Here is a 23,819-nt window from a genome sequence, read left to right as displayed (position 1 = left end):
TTGCCTTGCAACATAAGCATATTGACATCGTTGAGCCCTTTTCAGTGCCAACAGTTGTTATTATAAACCCCGCAAAGACAGCAAATCGAATAAGCTTAAAATTTGCAATAAAGCAGGCCGTTGAAACCCGATAAGACAAGGCAGGGTGTCGCCATCTCCTGCTCTATGACAGCACTGGCAGTCCGCACAATGCGGAAAGTGAGGCAGGGAGAACCTGAGCGGGCTGCACAGAAGTGTATAAAACCAAGTTTATATAGGTAGATTGACAGAGTGGTGTCGCATTTCGTCGGCCGAGGTTGTAAAATTGTCTGCCGCTAGTGTATGAAGGGATTTCAGCGCACATGGACAAGTCCTGCAGCACCTCCCCTGATGACCCTGGCAATGAGCCCTGCTGGCAGTTCACGCGGTGCGAGTCACCGCCTCTGCTCTGCAGCGAGCTGCTCTTCAAATTCCTCATCGTTGGTGAATTTGGTGTTGGTAAGCGAGACACGTTTGAATATTTTTTTCCCACGACTCCTATAGTGTCTTGTAGTGCTGTAATCGCGCGCATGAAAATTGCCCCGAGAATCCAAATCAGTACAACTATTTATGCTTGAATTTTTTAATATAAACGTATTGATATATTGTTATAATAAAAGTTTGGGAAATAAATTTGAGCACTCAAATCATCTCATATTTTTCAATATTTCATTCTAATTGTAAGTGAAAAATTAAGGTGAATGTCGACTGATCAGCGTAATTTTCCTCGATATTTTTCCCTTCTTTGCCTCTCCTGCGGTTTGTGGGTATAGTACGTTTATTCACAACTATTTTTAGACTAGAGACGTGCTCGATGACTTGATCATGGTCCATGGTATCGATGTTTTTCTGAAAGAATTCTACATAATATGTAGTTAAGAATATTATTCTTAACTAATGAACGAACTTTGTAAAGAAAAAGAAATATCAGTTTCAAAACTTTAGTGTCAGCTAAACATGCTTGGAAGGACGGCTTCATCTAAATTAATGTCTCCTCTCACAGCTAAATGAATGAAAAGCAGGAAAAGCATTAAAAATGCTTCCAATTTCGGTTGTCTTTTGAGGATGCGCATGCTGAAATAGCATGTTGTAAGGCCCCAATCCTAAATTTCGCATGAAATCGAGGTTATTTAAAAACAAACTCAAATTTCAAATGCTGTATAAGTAAATATATAGCAAAATTGATTGTCAGAACTCAGAACAGCAAGAGTTTAATAATTAAATATGGCAATTACAAGAGTTGCATTTTTCTATTCTTTGAGCAACCTCTATTTGCTATAAAGATGGTCTCATTTCTTCCAACAACAATAATTAAATATACAAACATCTCATAAACCAGCAGGTCACATACAGACAAAATAAAAATTTAATCTCACAATTTTTGTTTGAATGAACTTCGTTGATTAAAACAGATCCAGACCCAATTCCCGTTGCACTGATGATTACACTGATTTATCAATTTGGAATATATTAGAAATTTTGCGATTATCTCATAAAATGGAAACATTTTCGTGTTAGACTTAAAAAAATGAAATTGGTTTTACTAGAAAACTCGCAGACATTTTTCCACATCAATATAGCACATTGTAGGTTATTGCAGGCACTTAAATAGCAGAGAAATGCAGCATTGTCATTGTGCGTATTTTAAAAGTGAGTATCAGGTTGTGCATATGCGCTGCGAAAAATATGCATCTTTCAATCTCCAAGTTCTACATTTATACAGTGTATTTTTTTTCATTGAGCAGCGCAGCTGCAGATTCCTTAACATTTTATAAATTCTACAAAAGGCGCATGCATCTTTTTTAAAGGAAATATTTATTTACAACCTTATACAAGTTCAGCCAATTCGGACGAGTTATCGGCTGGTGCTCGGCAAGCTGCTAATCGCAGCAAAACAAATAGTATTTTGTGTCCATGCATACAAAGAGAATGTATTACCGTAACACGAAAAATTATAAAGCAACTATGACTCATGCAATTTTTTCACTTTCTGTTTCACCTTGTTTCTGCCCTTGTTTCACTTTGTATCCAACCAAATTTTTTTTTCGTTAAAAATCTTAACTGCATAGAAATTAAAATAAAAATACAAACGTTAAAAATGTTTAATTTTTTTCAAATATAATATATACCAGAAATAATACAAATTTCCACTGTCACCCCCTCCCCCCGAGAGCCCATGGGAAAAATTGTTATGAATTGGCGAACAACAAATATTGACTAGGACCTGATATTCTCCTGACAATGTAGAGCTCATTCCCACGCGCAAAGACATTATCTTCTCCAATTTCAAAGGGGTTCGAAGTAAACGGATTCCGATATTATTCTCCGATGACCTTTTCTGTCCAGGCGAAGTAGCTCCAAGCGAAATAAGGAGGAAAAATTCGCCGGTCGTTTGTTATTCGATGCAAAATAATAACCTGTAATAACTCAATTTAACATCCAGCAGTACATAACTGGAACACAGTGTTCCGACATTGACAGCTCCAGACTAAAGCGAGCGCGACGCGAACACTCTGACAGGGATGGTAGATCATTGATGATGTTGCACTCGCTTTGCTTGCAAATTTATCGCCTTGTATTGAACCAGCGAAAACAAGCTCCGGTTGACATTAAAAAATATATATCGCTCTCATTAATCCCGAGCCGGCGAATGTCGTAATTCTAAAGCTGCTCACTACAGTGTTTAGATATAGAAGCTATATATATAGAGCGCGGCTGCATAATGCGCGCCAGCGGCAAGCGCGTACGCGGAATTGGAGCAATGTCCCTTTGCTGCGCGCTGCTCTCGATGAATATATAAGAGTGCAGTGTGCATACACGTGCAGCCGCTGCTTTTTATGAATAAATCGCGACGGCCTTGTCAATGCTGGTGTGATTCCCGGCAAGAGCGCACCACATTATGTATTTATATAAAATTATAATCCGTTAAAGACCGGAAGCGAAATCGCGCACGTTCCTGCGAAATTGCTGATATTGCGCGGATTCCAAATAAAGTGGAATGCGCACACAAAAATGTGCTCAACAGTTGAAGCAGCTGATTTGGCACGTTTTCCGGGCTATTTTCGAAGGAAATTTCATATGCAGGAATTTAAAAATTTTATTTTTATCTTATTTTTTTAAGTGCCAGGACACAAGTCATTAAATTTAAGGTGCACACGAACAGTTGTTATTAAAGCTGAAAGTATGCAGATACATCAACCCAAAAGTTTCCGAATAAATTAGCCTGCAACCGAAATTTACACGAAATAAGCCATGGCATGATTGTTCTAATCGATTTTGCGGTGGGGTGATTATAAAACCTGCACTTTTCAGTAAAAACATATCAGACAGTGAAATATTTTTTGCTTAATATAGATGATCTTCTCATTAATACTATTCTTAAATTTTCACATTTATAAAACTAGCTCAAATTATTAAAATGCATCCTAAAATATTCCAGTAATTTGAAACATTTTAGAAATATTAATTTTAAGAAACCAAATAATGACAGTAAAGCATTAAAATACAGTTCAAGCATCTGCACGTTAACCAACGAAACTGAATTTTGACAGTTCGGACAGTTCAGACAAGCTGTGTTAATTGCTACGGTAAATCAAAATGTCTTTCAATCATTAAAATTACTTCTTAACAGAGACGCAAAGTAAATTTTAATTAAAAATCTTTCACAAAACTTTCTGGGGGTTCTAGGAATTTTATTAGATTACACATAAACGACATTATATCTTAAACTTCATCGAATTAAAACTTTAACAAGGAATTAACCAAATTGTAAAAGTTGAAGAATTAATTTCAAAAATTGCTTTGCCTTCACGATAGAATTTCGCGTCTTGTCTACAACAAATCACAGACAAACGAGTACAAGTTAAGTGTGCGCGCCTTTAAGATGGAAATTTCATTGCAAAAAGACTCGTTAAGCACTCGCGCTCGCAGCTTTTGCTGCTCTTTGCGGGAAAATGCAAAATCTCCGCTTTTGCTCGCCGGCGTTCGTCTCAATCCAGCGCGAAAAGAAGAGAGAACGAATTCAAGAGAAGCTTGCAGGCAAATATTCCGCAGCTCGCCGTGAAAAGTACAAAATTCGCAGCAGATCTCATGCAAATCGTATGCGCGTGTTTCAATCTGCGCCGCTTCTCTTTCGATTTGGCATCTCCAGTCCGACGGGCGCGAGACAATGCTGATTGAGAAAGTGTACACGGCAACAGCATTGCTTTCATCCCTTTCATTTGGGGGATGTGAAACACAGTTCTATATTTACATTCTAGATGAAGATCAGCTCATAAATTAATCGATTTTTAATTAAAAGTTCAACTGTGGCCAAAATGTTAAAAATAAAAATCGTTCCTAAGGTTCGCTTATAAAGCTGCTAACAGCAAAATAAACCCAAAATGATTTGTCTCTGGTGACGAGGCTGCGAACCCCCTCCCCATATTTTACATTTTATCTGTTTAATAAAATTATTTTTTGGATTTCTCAAATTGAGCCTAGCTTTTATAAATTCGTTGAAGTATTAAAAATCATGGCCATAAAACACAACCAACATATTTAAAACTCAGTTATATTTAACAATTTATGTTGGATTAAAATGCTGGCTCATTCATTTTTCACATCCCTCGCTTGCTCTCAACATTATAAGTTCTTGGCCCGTCTTTAATTAGCTGCTACATCTCGTGCCTTGCGGATTTTGCTGCCCATTGAAGCGTGCACTGAACAAACGTGGCATTCGGTGTAATTTGACGAGAGCGAGGTGGGCCCCAAATTCACCGGAGCGAACTTATTCTCTCCACTCTCTGCTCAGCAGTGTCTGCTACGTCGTCGTCGTAGAGGAATTCATTTTTGAGGTCGTGTATTTTCACTGAAAATATTCCGCCAGATCATTGTATGTAACGCAGCAGAGGAGAAAAGTCTTATCATTCAAGCAGATTTGGATAAACAAAAAGATCTGTTTTCGGAAAACAAACCACCAGCACTTTTGAAGCACCCTCTGCCAGGTTTTTCCGCGCGCCCACTCAAGCTCTCTTTTCCTGGCGACAAGTGCGGGGGCGTGAAACAGAGACACGCTTCATTGATTTTGCAAATGCGTTATGAAGAGTGTGAGAAAGAGCTTTCTCGAGCCGATTATAAGGAAGGAAAGTACATCTTTTAACGCATTGAAATGGGATTTTCAAAAGGCACTCTTACCAGCAAGAAATTAACTCAATTTTTTGAAGCTGCTCTGCACGCTGGTACACTTGGGTATAAAAGTCGGTCGCTTACAATTTACAATTGCTATTTTATTTTTTGCTTTCTATAAGCTCTATTGATGCTAGATACAGTTACTGTCACTTTAAAAAAACCGGGTATTTTGACAAAAAACTTATAGCTCTCCTAAATGTGGAAATATTACGTGACAAGTTTATTGATTTCCTTTTGAGCTGTCAATATTATTTAGGTTCGAGTAAACGTAAACAATCTGAGCCCTGAATTTAAATTATTTCCAAAACCGTAACAATGTATAATCCTGCCCTATGAAAGGTAAAAAATATGTTGTAATTTTTACATATACATGCTTGTGAAATTTATTTGTGTCCTAATTTTAAGGAATGATTGCTCTTACAATTAATTAAGAAAAATAAACCACTGAGAACTGGCAAAAAGATCATCTTAACAACCTCCTGTGTCTTTGAAAACCATTTTGAGAGGCAAAACACCGGACTTGATCTCGCAAATCTAGACAAAGGGTAAATTTTCTTAAATCTAAGAATAAAAAAAATTTAATCAAAGAATGATTAAGGTTTTATCTCTTTTAATAACCAGGACGGAAGGCTTAATTATCAAAGAACGAAACCTGATTTGATTTTAAAAATGTTAAAATATATCTTTCCATTCCTTTGAACAAAAATTCAGACAAAAAACCAAGGCGACGCTGTGTTTCTTGCAACATTCTAAGCCGTTTCATACAGAGATAAACTCATTCGTTGCAAATATTTTTTGTAAATGCCGGAAACAGACTGGTTATCATTTTTAAAATACCACAGAAGAGTAGCAATCATCGAGCGGTTGACAATGTTATATATTACATGCCAGCCATTGTTGCTCACATATTTTCGGCAAAATGAAAAGAAAAGCAGCGTTGAATATTTCGCCTCAATTAATCTTCCCCGCTCTTGGGCTCGTTTTTGCAACCAAAGAATATTTTGTCAAGCGCCCAGCCGCAAGAATGTCTAAATGAGCTGCTTGCATCTCTCATTTCAGGCTTGAGTTTCCTTTATGTACGTGAAGCAGGCATTATTAAGTGCCCTCATCGCAAATAATGCCTGAAACAAAATCGACCATTTTTCACAACCCCTCGTCGCGGCGTGGAGAGTGAGAGAAAAACGAGCGATGTTTTCCCCGTTAATGGGGGTAGGCAAAAAGGGCGCTCTCTTTGTGCCGAGCAGCAAAAGAGCTGCTCTCCATGAAATTTGCATAAAAGCACGGCTGACTGCCGGTTTTTTATTCAAATTAAAACGTGCGTGAAAAATAATGGTCCGTGTAACGTGCAAATTAGCGTTGTACACACTCTCACATTCGTTGCTGATTTCTCAGCTAATTCCGGCTCTCGACGGAGCCGTTTTTCATATTATATTTCATTGAAAAGCAGCAAGGGCAAGGCTGAATCACAGACCGCGCCAGCAGCTGTCATCGCGATACCCTCCAGGGGAAATTAGGCATAATTTAATGTGATTGAGTACCTCTGCCGCCAGCACACGGTTCGAATGTATATCATGCGGCTTCCCTTTGAGAGCCAGAATAAATAATTTGCGCTGGTCAGCAAAATTATCTGAAAAGCCGATCTCGCTGATACGGTTTGGGTCGAACACTTTAATCCAAAACCAGCTATTTTCCTCACATCAAGAAATAACAAAATATTGTAACGCACCATGCAGTGCGTTTGATCTTTTTAAAACATCCAGATTGTCCAAATTAATTTGCTTTGATTTTCGCTTCCTTTCTTGCTTTGAATAGCGTGGTAATGTGTGGGTTGCGTGTTGCACCTCTTGACTCAAAACATCAACATTGTTCATGCCTTTGTATCAAGATTTAGCGTCTCTGATAGCAAAGCATGAACACATATACTCAGGAATTTGAATAGGTCTTTATGTAGCTCACATGTACTTATGTAAAACAAGACTAAGTCGATTGCACGATTTCATTGTTCATGGCCGGCAGTAAAACTAGCTACATAAGACATCACGATATTTACACTTGCAGCATATAAAGCAAACTTTGAGAACTTTGAGATTTTGCGACACAAATGCATTTTCCTCCTTTAACAAATTATTCTCTCGCGATGATAATAGGGATAAAGGGCTTTGAAATTAAGACGGTCAACTTGATTTTGTTGGAGCTTCCCATCGCTATGCTAATAATGTCATTTGAAGCCATTAGAACAACGTCTAAGATTATGTGAAGCCACAAAATAATGAGACAGGTGAACCATTAATCTATTTGTTTCAGTCTTGCGATTTCCCATGGCTAATTCCGGATTTCAGACAAGTGGTTTTTGGTGAAAATAATTTTCATTTTTGAAGTCGAAATAGTACATTTTGAGAGAATTACTATTTTTAGTCTCTCTAGCTCGGTGCATTGTTATGAAAACGGAACTTATTATAAAAGAGGATTGATTCTTCAAAACCCCGGTTTAGTAATTGAAATCTTATTAAGCACACAACACACAATTGAAATTGAAATATTTTTTTGACCCGTTTTAGAGATTTTAACTGAATTGAATTGAAGATGGATCTCGATTAGAGGAATCGAAATCTGCCAAGAAATATGGTCAAGCGCTGTGAATCTTGGAGAAAATTGGCATTATTTTTTTTTAATTGAATCAAAAGGCCCTCTTTTGTTTATTGCACATCAACTTCTTTTTGAAGTCAACAATTCTAATAATTTTCAATTGTTACATTTTCCAAAAAAACCTTTAATTGCCTGTTTAGTCACCTTTTTTAATCAGATCTTAAAAGTCGTATCCATCTGGATCACTCTATAAATTAATTAATCCATCTGAAATTCCTTAAAAACAAAGTTATTTTGAAACGTTTACGTAAATTACCGGGGAAAAACATAATTTAAATAGAGAAACTTGTGCTGGGATGGTGTATAACTCTCGTGTTGGCCTGTTTTTTAAAAAATAGGCCTGAAGTTTCTTTTCGTGCGGTTGTACATTATCATTTTATAGCTTAAGAAACACTTTTTGAAGGCATAGCTGGCTGTGATTCGGCACAAAATTATCATTTAAATTCCCCTTTTATTCTACTTAACAGAGTTCTGAGAATACAGTCATTGTGCACGCATTATACTACCAAGACTCTGTGCTGATACTTAATCAAAAATATATAATTACCTCTTGGACAAATTGCTTTTTCAGGCAGGATAAAATATGAATAAAATAAATTAACTCTCTCCATCCCCGAAAACTGGAGACTAAAATAAACCAGCCGTCATTAATGTAATCAAAACACATTCATTCATTCATTGGATGGCGCTTATTATTCAAATGATTTATGCGATTGTCGTGATCGTTTTTTGCCGTTCTCATTTCCAATGCTGCCCTCGTTGGCAATTTTTTTCTCGCGCACTGTTTGCGACGAAACGGGCGATTATACCGCTTTAATACCTCATCCCTCTCGCTCCCCAGCAGCCGCAAATTGATTTTAACGCCCAATAATGTCGCGCCCCGGTGATTTATTCGCGACAGAATTTACAAAACGGCGTGTGCTGGCGCGCGCAGTCAGCAATCTGCTTCATATAAAAATGCAACTGCACAACTTTTCCGCTCGCTGATCCTCTCGATAATCGACGCCGCGCGCAATCAATTTAATCGGATTTGGTTCCGGGATCAGTCCGCCACCAGCAGACGACGCCGCCTACACCAAAACTCGCCCGAGGGGGGTCATACAACATATATCATGCATCATCATTTTTGATGAATGCGAGCGAGCGGTGATGGAAGTTTGGACAACATTTTTGCCCACATGCCAGATTCACCGCCATTCAAGTTTATTTAACTGCGTGCACGTAACGCGATTTATTATTGCCTTCTGTGCGCCCGCCGCCTCACTTTTGATATTCTGATCGCACGTCACTCGTTTTTTAGCGAGCCTGCTTTCAAGTCTAAATTTTAATTTATATGAACCGGATTTTCTCGTAAAATATTTATTTACTGCGAAATATTTGAGTTGAAAACTGATTGTGAGCTACATGTAACATTTTCAACATTTCACACGCAACTTGCGTATTCGAATCAATTTCCACAGAGCTTCGATCCAAATTAATCTTCGGTAAGCCTCTTATTCACCTCCCATGTATTTCTTTGGAATTTATCATTCAGTTTCATGCTGAACAGGAAAGGGACAACAGGAGTTGCAAAGCGGGGTTTCTTCAATGCTTGGAATGCACTCGGAACTCTTAAATCCATGATTATAACTATATTTAATTAAATTAGGTTATACCCTTCTTAACAAAAGTTTGTATTGCATTGCGACTCGATTCCAATGATATTATTATATTTCTGGATGCATTGATTTAAAGCTGGTCTCTTAAGCAATTTTCGCTGCTTATTTGTCCTGCTATTTTTTATTATGGAATTGGGTTGAAATCATGAATCAATTTTGTGGATGTAATGATCAAGTGAGGGTGCTGTACCCTTTTGATTGAAAGTATTATTTTTCAATAACAAGGAAAATATTAGAATCCAATCTGCTTCCATATTTACATCTTAAAGAGAAGATTGCAAGCTTGCGTATGAACATTAACTCTTTGTCGTTTCAAATATTTTTCATTGACTGTGACCTGGGGATATTTTCTTCCATAGTTATATGTACATACAGTATTCTCTTGGCCAACTAAATCATGGATAAATACACACGAAAACAGACAATAATAATTTCCTCCTAATTATTGTTGTTTATTCTTCCTCTACAATAATGTTAATATTGCAGAAGTTTTGACACTTCTTGAAGTACTATTTACTCTGCAGAAGCGACGATTGCCAGTAACTTCCGACGAAGGGCTGAATTTTTATTGTTGTTTCAATTGTAGGACGATTTTTGCAACATTTGAATTTGTATTTCATTGATAGCAGTTGTTGGCAATCGCCGCTTCCACAGTGTTAGAAATTTCTGACCATCCCAAGATATTAACTTGCACTCAGAGAAGATCGTAGAAGCCTGTCCATTTTTTAAAGATACTATAAATATACTTCGACATTTTTTGCCGAAAAAAAGATCTAAATTCCCAAGCCAATAATGTTAATATTGATCTGACTATTAGAGACGCATGGGGAAAAGTTGACTTACTGGTTAATACTAACTGAACTTATTCCAAGAAATATAAGAAAACGATAATTTAACTGCACGCTTATATTCTATGCCGATGAAAATGAAGTCAAAGCACTGCGCAATGATTTTCCACAACGCAGTTTGCCAAGTTTTCCCTCGAGTGAATCTCTCGCACTTGCACCTCTTTTGATGTTAGATTAGAAACGAGTAGGTTCATTAAGCACTTCTATCACACACAAAGAGCAATAGTTCCCCTTTAATAACCACTGCATACCTTTCTTTCTCTGTTTGAACAGGAAAAACGGCCATCGTGAAAAGATACACCGAGGGTGAGTTGCTAATTTTGTATTTCCCCTGTACGTGCTCGTGCTCAGACAACACGCAAAAACTAGCTTTTCGACCGTGCTAGCTCGCTCTCGCGAGCAGGCAATTACGGCGTTTGCCTCGTGTCAGTGTGAGGGAGAAAGAGAGCGAGAGACGCGACTTTCAATTAGCCAAGCACCGCTGACCCTAAATTGATGAAAAAACCGAAGGAGAAGACGGAATAAAAATAAAAAAGGGCGAGTAGAAAAAGTGGGTCGCTCAACCCTTCCGTTCGACAAGTTCTTCTAACCCGATAGCAATCAAAGTTAATTACTTTTACCACCGGCAGTTGCAAAAGGCGTCTTACCTCGTCGGGTTTAGCCTCGGCCGTGGAGTCACTCGCGTGCAATTTAATTTCGACAACGAGCAGCCAGATCTGTTCCCCACCGTTGCGCGTGTTCCGAACGACGTGTCCGCCGCGCGATATGCAAATGCTGTCGTTAACGAGGGAAGTTCGCCAAACCACCGCCCCAAATTTTCGGCAATTACCTCACAAATAGAGCAGGAAACAAGCGCTTAGCATAGCAGTGTTTCCATTCAATTAATGAAAACAGAAGCAATCAGGCTGTGACCATAATTCGTATAATGGAAGTGTATAGTCTGCTTTAGCTGTTGATTAAATGTTTATATATATATATATATATATATATATATATATATATATATATATATATATATATATATATATAAACATTTAATAATATATATATACATATACACATTAGTTACAGAATGAAGGTTGACGCAGATAATTAATTTATTTATAATTCGCAAGCTAATAATTACAAAATTCCCTTGCGACTCCTGGAAATTCAGGCAGAAAACAACATTTTTATCACCTCCATGCAGGCCTGCTGCTGCGATACCGGAAGTTTTAATTAAAAGAGCGATTTTATGAGGAATTCTTCATTATTGTTATTCTGTCGTAAACGGAGCGATGCGACTGATGTGCCGATTGTCATCACGCTGCAAATGAGTTTTTTAATGGAAGCCCGCGGAGGAACTTTTCATGAATAAATACAATCCGACAACAATGCGGTGCACGCGGTGAAAAATGGGCCGAAGCAAATTGCAGAACTTCCCCGGGAAACGCGGCACATTATCTGTCTGGCTAGCGAAGAAAAAGCACGGTAATCCGCGCGAAACAGACAATTTGTTTGTTTACAAGCGGCGCAAAACTTAATTTGCGAGCAGCATGCACACGTATATATTCGGGGTCTGGTCTTTTTGGGCTGCCCGTCGTGTGCCCCGCCACTTACTTATTTGCTCAATAAATCAATCCAGCGAGCGTGAGTTTGTTTTGGGTGTGCAAGTTTGAGATAAGAATAGAGCACGCGCGTCGGAACGCTCCCTTCAGTCTGCCAACGAGACACTTTAATTTGATACGCTGAGCTTTTTCCTTTGAGTCGCTTCAAGACCTACCTAGCTGCTACATTGCCTTGCAAATAATGCCCAACGAACGAATGCAAAAAAGGAAAACTGGTCGTCCGCCCGTCGCAAGCTCCACTTTTTCATCAGCTGCTCAGATCGGTTTACTCATCTTTTTTTCTGCAAAACGTTGCCGTGGCAATGCCAAAATCTCTTCCTTTGCAAAGTCTTTATGGGCTCAGAAGCGGAACATTGATAGAGAAATATTTTATAAATTCATCTTAGTTATTTTCTCTTCTAGCTTCCACTTTCCCGTAAATTTGTGTTATTTTTTTCGAGTCAGTAAATTTTCATATATAAAGGCAAAGAAAGTGTTTTGATTTTGAAATGCAATATTATAATTTATGATTTCGCCCCGGCATATGTATCGCGAGCGCGGTTTTCCAGGAGAAATTTGTCAAGCGGTTGCAGCTGCTCCTGACACATTTCCTTACTGCGCGTGTTTCACTCTTTTTCTCGCCAAGCTTTCTTTATTTCTCCTCGGCTGTCATGCGAGCTATAACATTTTATGCAGAATTTATTGTTTCATGAATTTTACAGTAGATTTTCGGCGGAGCGTGGCTGCCTTGTATCTGAATCCCTCTCTTCCTTTCGTTGCAGGCAGATTTTCTCCGACGTACAAAATCACAATCGGCGCAGACTTTTCTTTGAAGCAGCTCAGGTGGAACAGAACAACCAAAATTAACTTACAGCTTTGGTAAATTCGATTTTCCGCTCCTTTGTGCGATACAATAAGCCTTTTCGATTTTCCCAGTCTTTTCGCCATTGCGTCATTGGGACTGATAATAAAATTCCTTATATTCAATCTTCCTCGTTTTTACCCACTCGACTTCTCATACTTTTGCTCTCCAGCTTAATGGGAAAATTATTGAATTTTGCCCTCTGCTGCCTTTGATGTAAATACGGAAATAGCGTCTTAGATATGCCATTGTGGTGGTGCCTAATGATTTTTTAATGCTTTGGTAAGGGAAGAATATGCAAATACTGACTGGAGAATTAATAACGCAATTGTGCTCGAATAAAGCAAAGTGAATAAAAGTCTGCGAAAGTTTTTTTAAAGCGTTTTAAATTCTCGTACTGGAAAGCAAATTAATTAATTTATGGGCCATTTGGCCTGCCGCCAGTTTGTTTATTCAACAGCTGCGCAGGATTTCACGCTCCACAATTCTTCACGATTTTTGTTGCTGCAAAAAAACAGGGCTTCTCCCCACGCATTGCTTTTTATTGGACAGGGTTAATGCATAAACCTTAATTTAATGATCGCCGCATATTCTAATGTTGCAGGGATATTGCTGGGCACGAGAGGTACGGCTACATGACCAGAGTTTATTACAAATACGCGTAAGTGCGGTTTTCGCTGCTCAACTACACAAAACACATCCAGACTCTCCCTCACTAACACACGAAATTCCAAACCATTAGCGAATGGGAAGCTCCATTCAAATTTTGGCTGATGTGCCACCCGGCCGACCTGTTCGTGTTATTAGTCGCGCGAAAAATACTGGTTGAAAGCCAAACACGCGCACCCGCTCCTATTTCATTAACCGAGAGCGGCCTCATCAACGAGATAGACGGACAAACACACTCATATTATACCTCTCATGTCAGCGAGAACCCAGCCAGTACCACTAACTACACTGCAGAGCAATTTTTCCTCGCCAGAGAGTATAATGGCCGTTTGCCATTTCCAAAACACACAGGAAATTCTCGCAGACTGAGCAAACATTCAACTGTTGCTCTCTTGGAGCCTCTGTTCGCAGCGTGTTGTGCGAGAGAACGCGCGATTGTCCGCCCCCCTCTGGCGCCGTGTGTGCACCCTTTGTACCCCATGCCAGGACCCACTCGAGTGCAGGCTGCGACACTCGCTCCAAGATTTCCTCGGTGAATTAGCGGCCACATTATTTCACTCGCAATTCCCCAAGCAGTATTCACCGTCAGACTCCACAGTTCTAACATCTCTAGATTCCCCTTAATTTTTATTTATTATACCTTCTGGGGCCCCGAGTCTTCTGTTTTGGGCGAATGCGGCCAGAAAGACAATAGGAAGTAGATCCCGAAAGATAATCATTCCGACGTGTTTAAATGATATAATTACTTACAAAAAATAAATTCACATATTAAGCGAAATATATACAAAAAATAAAACTATTTTGAGCCATTGGAATTTTTAAAATAGGCCACTGTCTTAACGAGAACAAAATCTAAAAAAAGTAGACACGGAGATTGCGATCAGTATACTTTGTGACGTCTCTAACGTCTGGTAAATGCTATAGGGTAGGAAGTAATTCAAATTTATTTTGACATTCAGCATGGTAGTACACTCAGGTGATGATGTTCTCACATGCACCCCATCCGATTGCAAAATCCCCATCTGATTGAATGGTTTTTTGGGTTATAGTTTCAAAGTAATCTTTATTGTGGTTATGCAGGATCATTTTGCCCCATACATTACTATATCCAGACAAAATAAATTCAGTTTGAATATTATTGTTAAAATATAGGTGGTTCAATATTCCTTGAAGAACTGTTCTTTTAAAAATTAATTCCTTGTAAAGCACTTTGATTTTCATTGTGACACAAATTCGGTGGGAGGTTGTTCCACAGGCGGTAACGTTGAACTAGAAAACAGTTTTTGGGCACTTAACCACTTAAAAACTTTTCCCTTATTGTTAGTAAAGAAGGCACTACCCAAAAATATTTTTGGTTTTATTCAATATATAATTATAAAATTTATTCATCAATTAATAATAATCTTCATATCTTCATCTTCTTGTTCATCTCGATGATCCAGGTCGTTGAATGTGCGTCGAAAAGGGGTTTAGGAGTTTTATGTGTTTTTTATTGCCTTAGTAAAAATGTACCCCTATATCAACTGCAGGGCAACAATAATAGCACAATTTTGTCAAACGATATTAAAGCCGCTGGAAAGGTGAGAAAAGCAGCAATTGGCAAGTCGGCGCCGGTGCGCCTCTCAGCCCGTTGAGCTTTGTGAGCATTTCGAGCCACTTTTACTCTTACGTTGCAATTAAAATCCTTGTAAGACACCCTCTTCACGTCTAGTGCCATCTTAGGAGAATTACTACGAGAACACCGCTAATACCAACCATTCTCAAAATGGAGGGCTCCCATTTGATCAAAACGCATTCCAGCGCTATATGGGAGAAAGGAGACGTGTGTATTGTTTAATCAGTCTGGGCCCGAATGGCAGTTGTCCTGACACCCAGCATATATAGGCAACGACTTCTCCTTCTGCTTGCACTCCAACTCTAAATAAGCCGCACGATTTTCCGCGCCGACGACTAACGCACCCCAGCAGTGGTGGCTTAGTGAAAATAAACGGTTGCTAGCAGAGCAAGAAGGTTTTAATGAAGGTTGATGGCGCTTGTCGACCGGATGGAGCACACACGCGCGTAGGAGAGGCTTACCACACACTTTTCGCGATATGTGTGCATAACTCATTGAGAGAGAATCAATCTGGCCGCGCGGGTGAAAAGGCGGGCGGGCGGGCGGGTAGGCGGGCTGGAGAACGAAAGAACAAACGATAAATTACACGCTGCCAGAGTTCAGATTGATCTCTTCTTCTTGCCGCTGCGACGTGATAAAGTTTCCTGCTAAGCGCAAACTTATCTGCCTACCTCAACCGGTTTCCAGCACGCCGAATTAGATAAGGCGCAGAGCCAAAGGGCGGATAGGCGGTCTCGTCTTTTCAATTCCTTGGTCAGCCGTGCGTACGGAAATTAGTCAAGTTTCCCCCTTTGTGGTTGCGCGTCTATATCCGGCAAAAGGGGCCTTACGGTCAGATGCTTTTGCACTTTATTGCAATCTGACAAGGTTGCCAAGAATTTGCGATTATCTCACCCCTGTTTTTCGGCTTCGGTGGACCCGATTTTGAAAGGTCGTACTCTCGTTCATCCAGTTTTTTCTGCATGTGAATGCGATTATTTAAATACTCTTGGAAGACGACCATTTATTGGTTTATCTGAACTTTCCCCATACGATTTAAATGTATTTTCAAAGGGTCTCCTTACTATGCTAAAAAAGCGATTTGCCGAATATACTCGACTTTAAAACGGCAAGAAAGGGTTGGTACCATGAAATACTTGAATAACGGATGGTTATTAGGTAGCATCTACAGCATCTCTAACATTGAGTAAGAATATAAAGTGAAGGAAGTTATTCAAGTAGATAAATTTAAAAAAAAAAACTACAGAAATTCAGATTCAGAGCATATTTAGAGGCTGGAAATTTCGGGGAAAAGCCACGTTTTTTTATAATTGGAAAAAATTTGATTCAAAAATGTAATTTAAAATTAAGCTTTTTATAAAGCATTATGTATAAAACCTCAAAGAAGCCATCCATGTCAAATATTCAATTTGTAACCTTAATTTTAAATAATTAGGCTTCCCAAATCAAAATATTCAAATTGAATTTAAACCCCTGAATACAAATTAATCCACCTGATTGGAGTTGAGAGTCTGTGTGAACCGTACAGCTTAATTAATCTGCTTGAAATAATTATTTTACAATTTTACACTATGCAAATCCGCAACATTTTGGTTAAAAGTCCAAAATTATGGCAATAAATTTGAATTAGAAAATCACAATTAGTGAGTTATGATCTTTGTACAACAATGATTTAAATCATATCGCAGCGAATGCGAAGGCCAATTTTAATTGGACGGGTGACAAACTGGTCTGTTTTTATCAACCGCTCATAAATATGCATTGAATTTGGCACACACAGCGGCAGTGGAATTTATCAGGCAAAGATCGATCAATTTTCACTCTTTGCGAGCGTGACCCGAGTTTTAACAAGGCGGATGGAAACCCTAACGCGCACCTCTTGCATTAGCAGCACTCGGCAATAGAAGCGCGTGCACGCTGTACATATGTACTCATTCTTCAGCATATAATTTTGATTGGGACGCGCCTGCGAATCGCACCCAACGGCATGATACTGATGCAAAACTATGCCGCCACCGTGCTATTTACATTTGCGCCATTCACACTCATTTGCTCCGTAATCAGGCGACTGCACAATAGCGGCAATGTGACACGGACACGCGGGTAGCCCTCAACTGCTCTAGCTGTAAAATGAACATAAATTCCAATTTTACTAAATGCAGAAATAACGTTTCTTAAATCAGAAATGAATTTGCTACTGCATATTTCAGAGCTATTTTTCCTTTGCAATGATTTCAAGTTAGTGAACATTAAAAAATCTGAAAAATGTATCTTAACTTACTCAAACTTTCTAGGGAAGGCATCCTAAGCTGAAGCAATGAATTTTGGGAGTTCAAAAATTGTTATTAAGACATTTTTAGAATTTAAAAGTTCTCAAAATTGTTTATGAAGTGTTCAGAATATCTTCCCTTGTAAGTTCTAATTTTTCATTTTCAGAAGATATTCATTATTAGCTTCCTTGGTGTGTAGCGAGCTGTTTATTTTTCTGTATTTCTACAGAAATGTACATTCACCGAGGAAGCTGCATTTAATATCTTCTGAAAATTATGACAAATTCGCAAGCTTCTGCCTTCATTGGCATAATTATATCAAGAATCTAATTTACATATTTTATCATAAAAATTGTATTCTAAAATTTGAAGAAATATCTGATAATTGAAAAAATGATAGACTCCATAGATATAAGAAACAGTTTAATGTCAGACAAAATACCCCATTAGCGTTGATATTTTTATTGAAAAAGCTACACGAACAAGTAATTATGAAAAATTCCGAAATAGGACTTTTAGATTACAATTACCATTATACGCATTAAACTTTGGTCAAATTTGTTCAATCTTTGCCTTATGTTGAACATTTTAACGGGCTTAGAAAAGATGTGTATAGCCAAAGTATAAATGGGGGCTCTGTTGAATTAAATTATTGTGTTTATTTTTTTGCAAAAAAAGCACACCAGAAGATGCCAGAAAAGTTAGGGGTAGAATAAAAACTGCCATAATTAATCTAATTACACTGGTTTTGGGACAAAAGAGGGTTGCCTGTGCGTCCACCCTTTACTGACCCTCTTCGCGCCCATGGTTGCCATCAGCAGCAGCAAGCGATGACGCAGAGGCAAAAATTTAAGCTGCTTTTTTTGGTGCCCGCAATTTATTGGTGTGATAATGCCATCCGACGAAAGTCACCGGGGACACAAGCTTTTTCTGGCTGCGAAAAAGTGCCGTTTTATATTGTGTAGTTGTTGTGCGCCGCTCCGGCGGCTCGATACGTCCCGGCCCCGGCTACAGTGTAGTTTTGCCCACTAATGATGTGCCGGTGATAGGGCGATAATTGCGCACGTCCTTTTTGTCTCCCCCTTTGAAGAGAGGGTGTCGTCGAACAGCAGGGTGGTTTTGTCACGGAAGCAGTTTGCCTAAAACACGTCGCCTTCGTATCGCTCACTCTCGAGCCGCGCCGCCGCCCGAGAGGGCCGATGAAAGTGGCAAGATGTATTGCGATGAAAGTGAAATCCAGAGCCACCCTTCACCCCTTTCCATGGCTCGTTGTAAAAACAGTTTTTTCCCGTCGTCGAGATAAGGCCCGGATTTCATTTCCTCTCGTTATGAAGAAGCGCACCCGCCCGCTCGCCCGCCTCCGAGTGAGTGTCAACGGCTGCTTCTGCTGCGAAATATTATGCTCATTCCTTGAGATTAAATTTAGGCTTTTTGTCTGACGCGCGCGTCGGGCCGGTTGCCTATTTTCGTCACGTGCAGGGGTTAGGGTGCGAGCCCGGATGGACGGACGGACGTAAACAAAGTTGCCACTTTATGGCTGATAAAACTGGAGAGGAATTGAAGAGGGCGTCGGATTTACGTCGTTGTTTTCGCCAGAATTGCTGACAACCAAGTGTACATTTGAGACAAAAAACGTGCCTTTTTTTCTTATTCCATTCAGCAAAGGATGACGTGCTAAACGAATTTCAACAGTCCTGCCCTTAACTGCGCGATTGACGTGCATTGCGTTGCAGCTGAATTGAGCGTAAATTCCTGCACTTTACTGCTATTTTTATCCGCTTGGAGGTTTCATGTGTCATTCGAGTGGAATTGTCCGTAGTAAAAGACAAATATAGTTGCGGAAAGTGCTTTTCAGTGGTATTGCTAGACCATATTTCACTCTCTGCGTGCGCACTGCTGTTCCCACCTTTTATTGCTCAGTTTAGAATGGGATAGCGATTTTCTACTGATCCCATCGAGGATTATTGTTGCTCCTAAAAGCTGAAATTAGAGCCCTATTATTTTCCATCTAGAATAGGGTTAATATTTAGCCTGGACGGGATAAGTTTCAAAAAAATCACGAAAGAAGTTTAATTTGAAGCCACAAAATAAATGTTGAGGAAAAACGTACTTGGTATTTCCGAATATAATAGATCTTGCTGTGTGTATGAAATAGTGGCCAAAAATTTTTGTATTTTTGTGAGACCAATGCCAAAAATTAAATTTAACATTCTGCTGAGAGTAAAAAATAAGTTATATTTTGTAACTCAAAGATATTGAATGTAGACATTAATATTTGCCGAATTTTATGAGAATCATCTGGCGTGAACCACATTTTCAAGATATTTATGGTTCTAACGATATGCCTGTCGTTCAGTTTAATATGTAAATATTTTGAGCGCAAATTTGTGCACTCTCAAGATTCAGGATGAAGTAACGGCAGTCCCATTTCCAAGACTCCCCATCTCTGCGATGGAATGAGAAATGACACCTTTTACCATACGCGATCTGCGGATTTATTCATAAAAAAGCGACAGTTCCACTCTGAAATAGTTGAATTTAACCTGCTGGCATAAATCAGAATGCGAAATTGCCCCTGGGAACGCGGCGTGTGTGCGACACGAAGCGCGCGGTGCGGCGGTGACGGGCGACGATGTGCAAGCGGCGTTTTGACGAGAATGCCATGCCTATAAATGAGAAGCGTGTTTCCCAAACACACACGCACGCCACGCACAAGCGTATAAACTTAGAAAAAATCCCGAAGAAGAGCCCTCTGCTTGAGCTGGGGGCTCTCACAGCAGAATTTGGCGTTTGCGGGGCGATGAATAATTCACCTCTGGCGAAAACTTGAAGTTTATAAAGAAGAACGATCACTTGCGGAGGAAAAAGAAGGAATGCGTGCGTGTGCGCGCGCCCTCCAGATTTTAGAGATTGGAAATGGCACTCGAGTGTCAGCTGGAGAAAAAGGTTTATGACGCTTATGCTTGAAAGCACTCTTGCCAATGTGAGGCTCTCTCTCACACACACACATCACATAGCGCATCGCATGCTAGCAGAGGAGAGAGAGAGCAAGGGCTGGTTGGATGAGGGAGTCCCGCCGATGTGCCGCAGAGTGAAGACTTGTTAAGAGTGTACCTTCGCCCAGCTGACAGCCGGCAGCCAACATTTAAAACCTAGCACTTAATTTCCACCAAAAAAGATATGCACACCTATACACACTCCCGAGGGGGGGGGGGGGGTAAATAAACGATGTTTTTACGCTGCTCCAATTGCATCCAAACGCGAATAAGAGGATTCCAGAGGGAGAGTGGAAGCTTTCCGCCACTCTTAACTTTATAATTTCATCGTTTGTTTGCTCTCCACCGACTGTTTAGACGCGCTAAAATTTATTTTAGTGGTTTTTTGAATTGTTTCTTCTTAAAAGCGATGCGGAACTTTCGTTCCGAGAGAAAGGACTTGGAATTTTCATGAGAGAGCGGAAAATTAATCAGGCAGAGTGTTCGGCGTAATGTTGCAAAAGCGTTTTAATTCCAATTTGCTGCATCCCACGCAGTGGTCATTATGTGAAAAACCTTGTCATGGCACCCGCCTACGCGTGGTTTGATGTGGAATTTAATTTAAAAGTATCAAACACAAAACTGTCAATTTTAATTATTTTCCCACAAAGTCCCCCTCTGATGCAATACGCGGGCGTAGAAAATTCTCGATTTTCTCTCTTCTTCCTATTCAATTCGGTATAAACCCACACACCTCAATTGCTTTCAGCAATCCCACTCGAGAAACTAATCAAAAACACTTCACTGCCACGCTTCCAAATGACGTGATGAATCAAGCCGAAATTCCCAATTTGCAGGGTGGCAGCCGCCGTCGTGTTTGACGTCTCGCGGATGGAGACGTTTCAATTGGCGCACAAGGTGAGCACCGAGAAGAACACGGTTTATGGTTTGTGATAAGTAGTCTTTTCACGCGGCTCCCCCGCGTGTGTACTCAAATTGATTCTGCACAGCGAACGCGCGCATTAGGCCGCTTTGAGGCGACAAGCCCGACGAAATTGGATAGTTTTCCGCATAATAAGTCACGCGCAGAGCAGAATCACAGATTAAGAGAAGCGGCGGCGACAGCGGGCGGGAATTCGGGCATATGTGCCGAGCAAAACACGCACTCAACCAACCGCTCTCGGCTTTCAGTGGATCCAGGACATCAGGGAAAAAGTGAGCCTGCCGGACGGATCGCCGATTCCGATCGTGCTGATGGCGAACAAGAGTGATCTCACCGATGGCATAATCCAGACTGACGTCATTAGCAGGTATTGCAGGGAGTACGCGATTGGCGCGTGGTTCATCACTTCAGCCAAGGAAAATGTAAACATAGGTGAGTGTGTGTGTGTGCTCGTCAGTGAAAACGCCTTGGGCCAACTGCGCTCTCACGGCGGCCGCTGGCCCGGAAAAATATTCATGTTTGTTTCCAGTGGATTTGCATGCTCGGGGTTGCAAACTTTAGTTTACTTTCACTTTGCTCTTGGGTTGACTATTGCCTTTTTTAAGGCTCACGTAAAATCATTATTTTAATAGAACTTAAGCAGGATTAATTTCACGTTCAAACAATTAACAATTTCAAACTTTGAGAATAGAAGATAACTAAAAAATGGTTTTTAATTAACTTAATTAGGCACCCATGCCCATCCTATGCAAAATCTACACAGAGGAGAGCCATTTGCAAAAGTTAGATTTTTATTTAAATTAAACTCCCTGTGTGTTGTTTCTGCAGTGTCTGTTTTCTAAATTAAATTCTCAAATGGGAAACCTTGCCAAAAATCATCTTTGTAGGGTTGGAGCCCACCGCCGTCTTTGAATGTCCCTGGATTTTTCGTGAAAGATTTTCATCCTTTAAGATTGGATGAAATTTTAGGTTTGTGAGTTTTTGTAAGATAAAGTTTTGTCACAAGGAGGATGAGTGGCGCGCTTTCTTAAAATTTCGTTTCGTGTAATCTTTTTACCGAGCTCAGCATTGAATGCAGTCAATGGTTTTCTAAGGTGGCATGAATTCAGTGCTGCTCATGGAAAGGTCTAAGGGGCCGCTGTGCAGTGAAAGAACGTGCAAGACTTTTCCTCGATTTTGTACCTCTAGCCGTCAGTCCTCAATAATGTTTTCACTGAGTTAAATCATATGTGCAATTAGATTCAGGAATTTGGAGTCACATGGTGGCACGGCTTGAAAGTCAACTGCAAAAACTGCTTACGATTTAAGTACGTAAGCACTCAGAATATTTATTCAATTTATTTTTCCAACGAGTAGCCTTTAACTCTTTCAAGAATTTGCTTTTTGGTGAAAGAAAATTTCCAGCTCGGGATTGTAAAAATAGCTCATACCCTTAAAGGGGGAAAGAGTCGTGAAGGTATAGCTGATTCTAGCATGCTTGTAGCAATTTTATCTGGTACGTTCTGAGATATGAAAGAGCACATTTGCATGATTGAGAAAAGTATCTAAAAGGGATATCACGTTTCCTCCAAAGCAAACGTTTCGTTTGACTAAAATGCGCCATCCCGAGTGTATGCCGCTGAAAAATATTGAAGTATCGAAATGATTATGCGCTCTTACGCGAAAGAGAACATTGCCTCGGGCCGCGATACGTGGTGAAATGAAGCGAGGAATGTGACGGGCACGTGGAAAAGTCAATTTTAGAAATACACATGCGACAGCTGCGTTATTGATGCTGGTAAAAAGAAGAGGAAATGAAGGCTTTTTCAACTCCACCGTCCTTGAGCTGATATTGATTCATTTTTATGGGCATTTTACACTTTTTCCTGCTGCGAATCGCCCATTTTGAAAGAACTCAAAGCCCAACGACAGCAAATAACACCGGGAGTAAAAAAAAGACCCAGTTTGAGCGTAAAACTAAATTTTCCGACTGAATGGCGTTCCGAAATAAAAAAAAATTCGCCTCTCTTGAACATTTTGCTAGGGAAATTTTTAATAGAGAGAGCATATGTACGTGCCTTTGAGTCGAGTGCGTGGATTTTGCAGACGAGGCGATGGCGTATCTGGTGGAACAGGTGCTGGAGATGAAGGCGGTCGAGGCGACCAAGGACTCGATCGTGCTGCAAGAACCCAACGCCTTGGACGCCAGCAGCACCTCGTCGCCGCTCAACAGATTCATCCTCAACGAGAAGCCGTGCGGCTGCGGATAACTCGCAATCCAATCATCCCCTGCCCGCCCGCCCGCCCACCCACCAACCCACTCTGTTCAAAACAGTCCGATATGCATGTATATTTATATAATAAAAAGCCCTAGAGCGCAGCATATGTGTATGTATGTATATTGAGGACGGAAGCGGCCTTTCATTCATTCGTTAGCTCGCTCGGCCGCCGAAAATTCTTCCTTTGTGCGCGAAAAAGCGTTCACGCCGCGTCAGCTGCTGAATGTTCGTACGGACGGAATTCAGTCCGCGCGAAAATTGAGAAGAGCCAATTCAACGAAAATCAAGACCAGATCGAACGG

At 40.1% G+C, this 23,819-nt stretch overlaps 1 protein-coding gene across 2 annotated transcripts; it reads left to right on the top strand.

The window, feature by feature from the left end:
* The first annotated feature begins 189 nt into the window (after positions 1 to 189).
* LOC135943635 (ras-related protein Rab-32-like) lies at positions 190 to 23,618 on the top strand. 2 transcript variants are annotated; one of them, XM_065490277.1, is made up of 7 exons: positions 193 to 477; positions 10,613 to 10,645; positions 12,708 to 12,804; positions 13,392 to 13,448; positions 21,174 to 21,234; positions 21,508 to 21,691; positions 23,345 to 23,618. In XM_065490277.1, the coding sequence occupies exons 1-7, from the start codon at positions 342 to 344 to the stop codon at positions 23,506 to 23,508; spliced, it is 732 nt and encodes a 243-aa protein (XP_065346349.1). In that variant the 5' UTR covers positions 193 to 341; the 3' UTR covers positions 23,509 to 23,618. The 2 variants fall into 2 exon arrangements, with proteins under 2 accessions (XP_065346350.1, XP_065346349.1); XM_065490278.1 differs by lacking the exon at positions 10,613 to 10,645 and having other exon boundaries at positions 190 to 477.
* Positions 23,619 to 23,819: the final 201 nt, after the last annotated feature.

This window comes from Cloeon dipterum, chromosome 4 (genome assembly GCF_949628265.1).
Source record: "Cloeon dipterum chromosome 4, ieCloDipt1.1, whole genome shotgun sequence".
NCBI classification, from domain to species: Eukaryota; Metazoa; Arthropoda; class Insecta; order Ephemeroptera; family Baetidae; genus Cloeon; species Cloeon dipterum.
Note: the sequence above shows the minus strand (reverse complement) of the source record. Positions and strands in the feature narration are given on the sequence as shown.

Coding starts and splice junctions, on each gene's coding strand:
- LOC135943635 (XM_065490277.1), top strand. CDS start 342: ATGGACAAGTCCTGCAGCACCTCCCCTGATGACCCTGGCAATGAGCCC. Junction 478..10,612: donor CGTTGGTGAATTTGGTGTTG/GTAAGCGAGACA, acceptor CTGTTTGAACAG/GAAAAACGGCCATCGTGAAA. Junction 10,646..12,707: donor CGTGAAAAGATACACCGAGG/GTGAGTTGCTAA, acceptor CTTTCGTTGCAG/GCAGATTTTCTCCGACGTAC.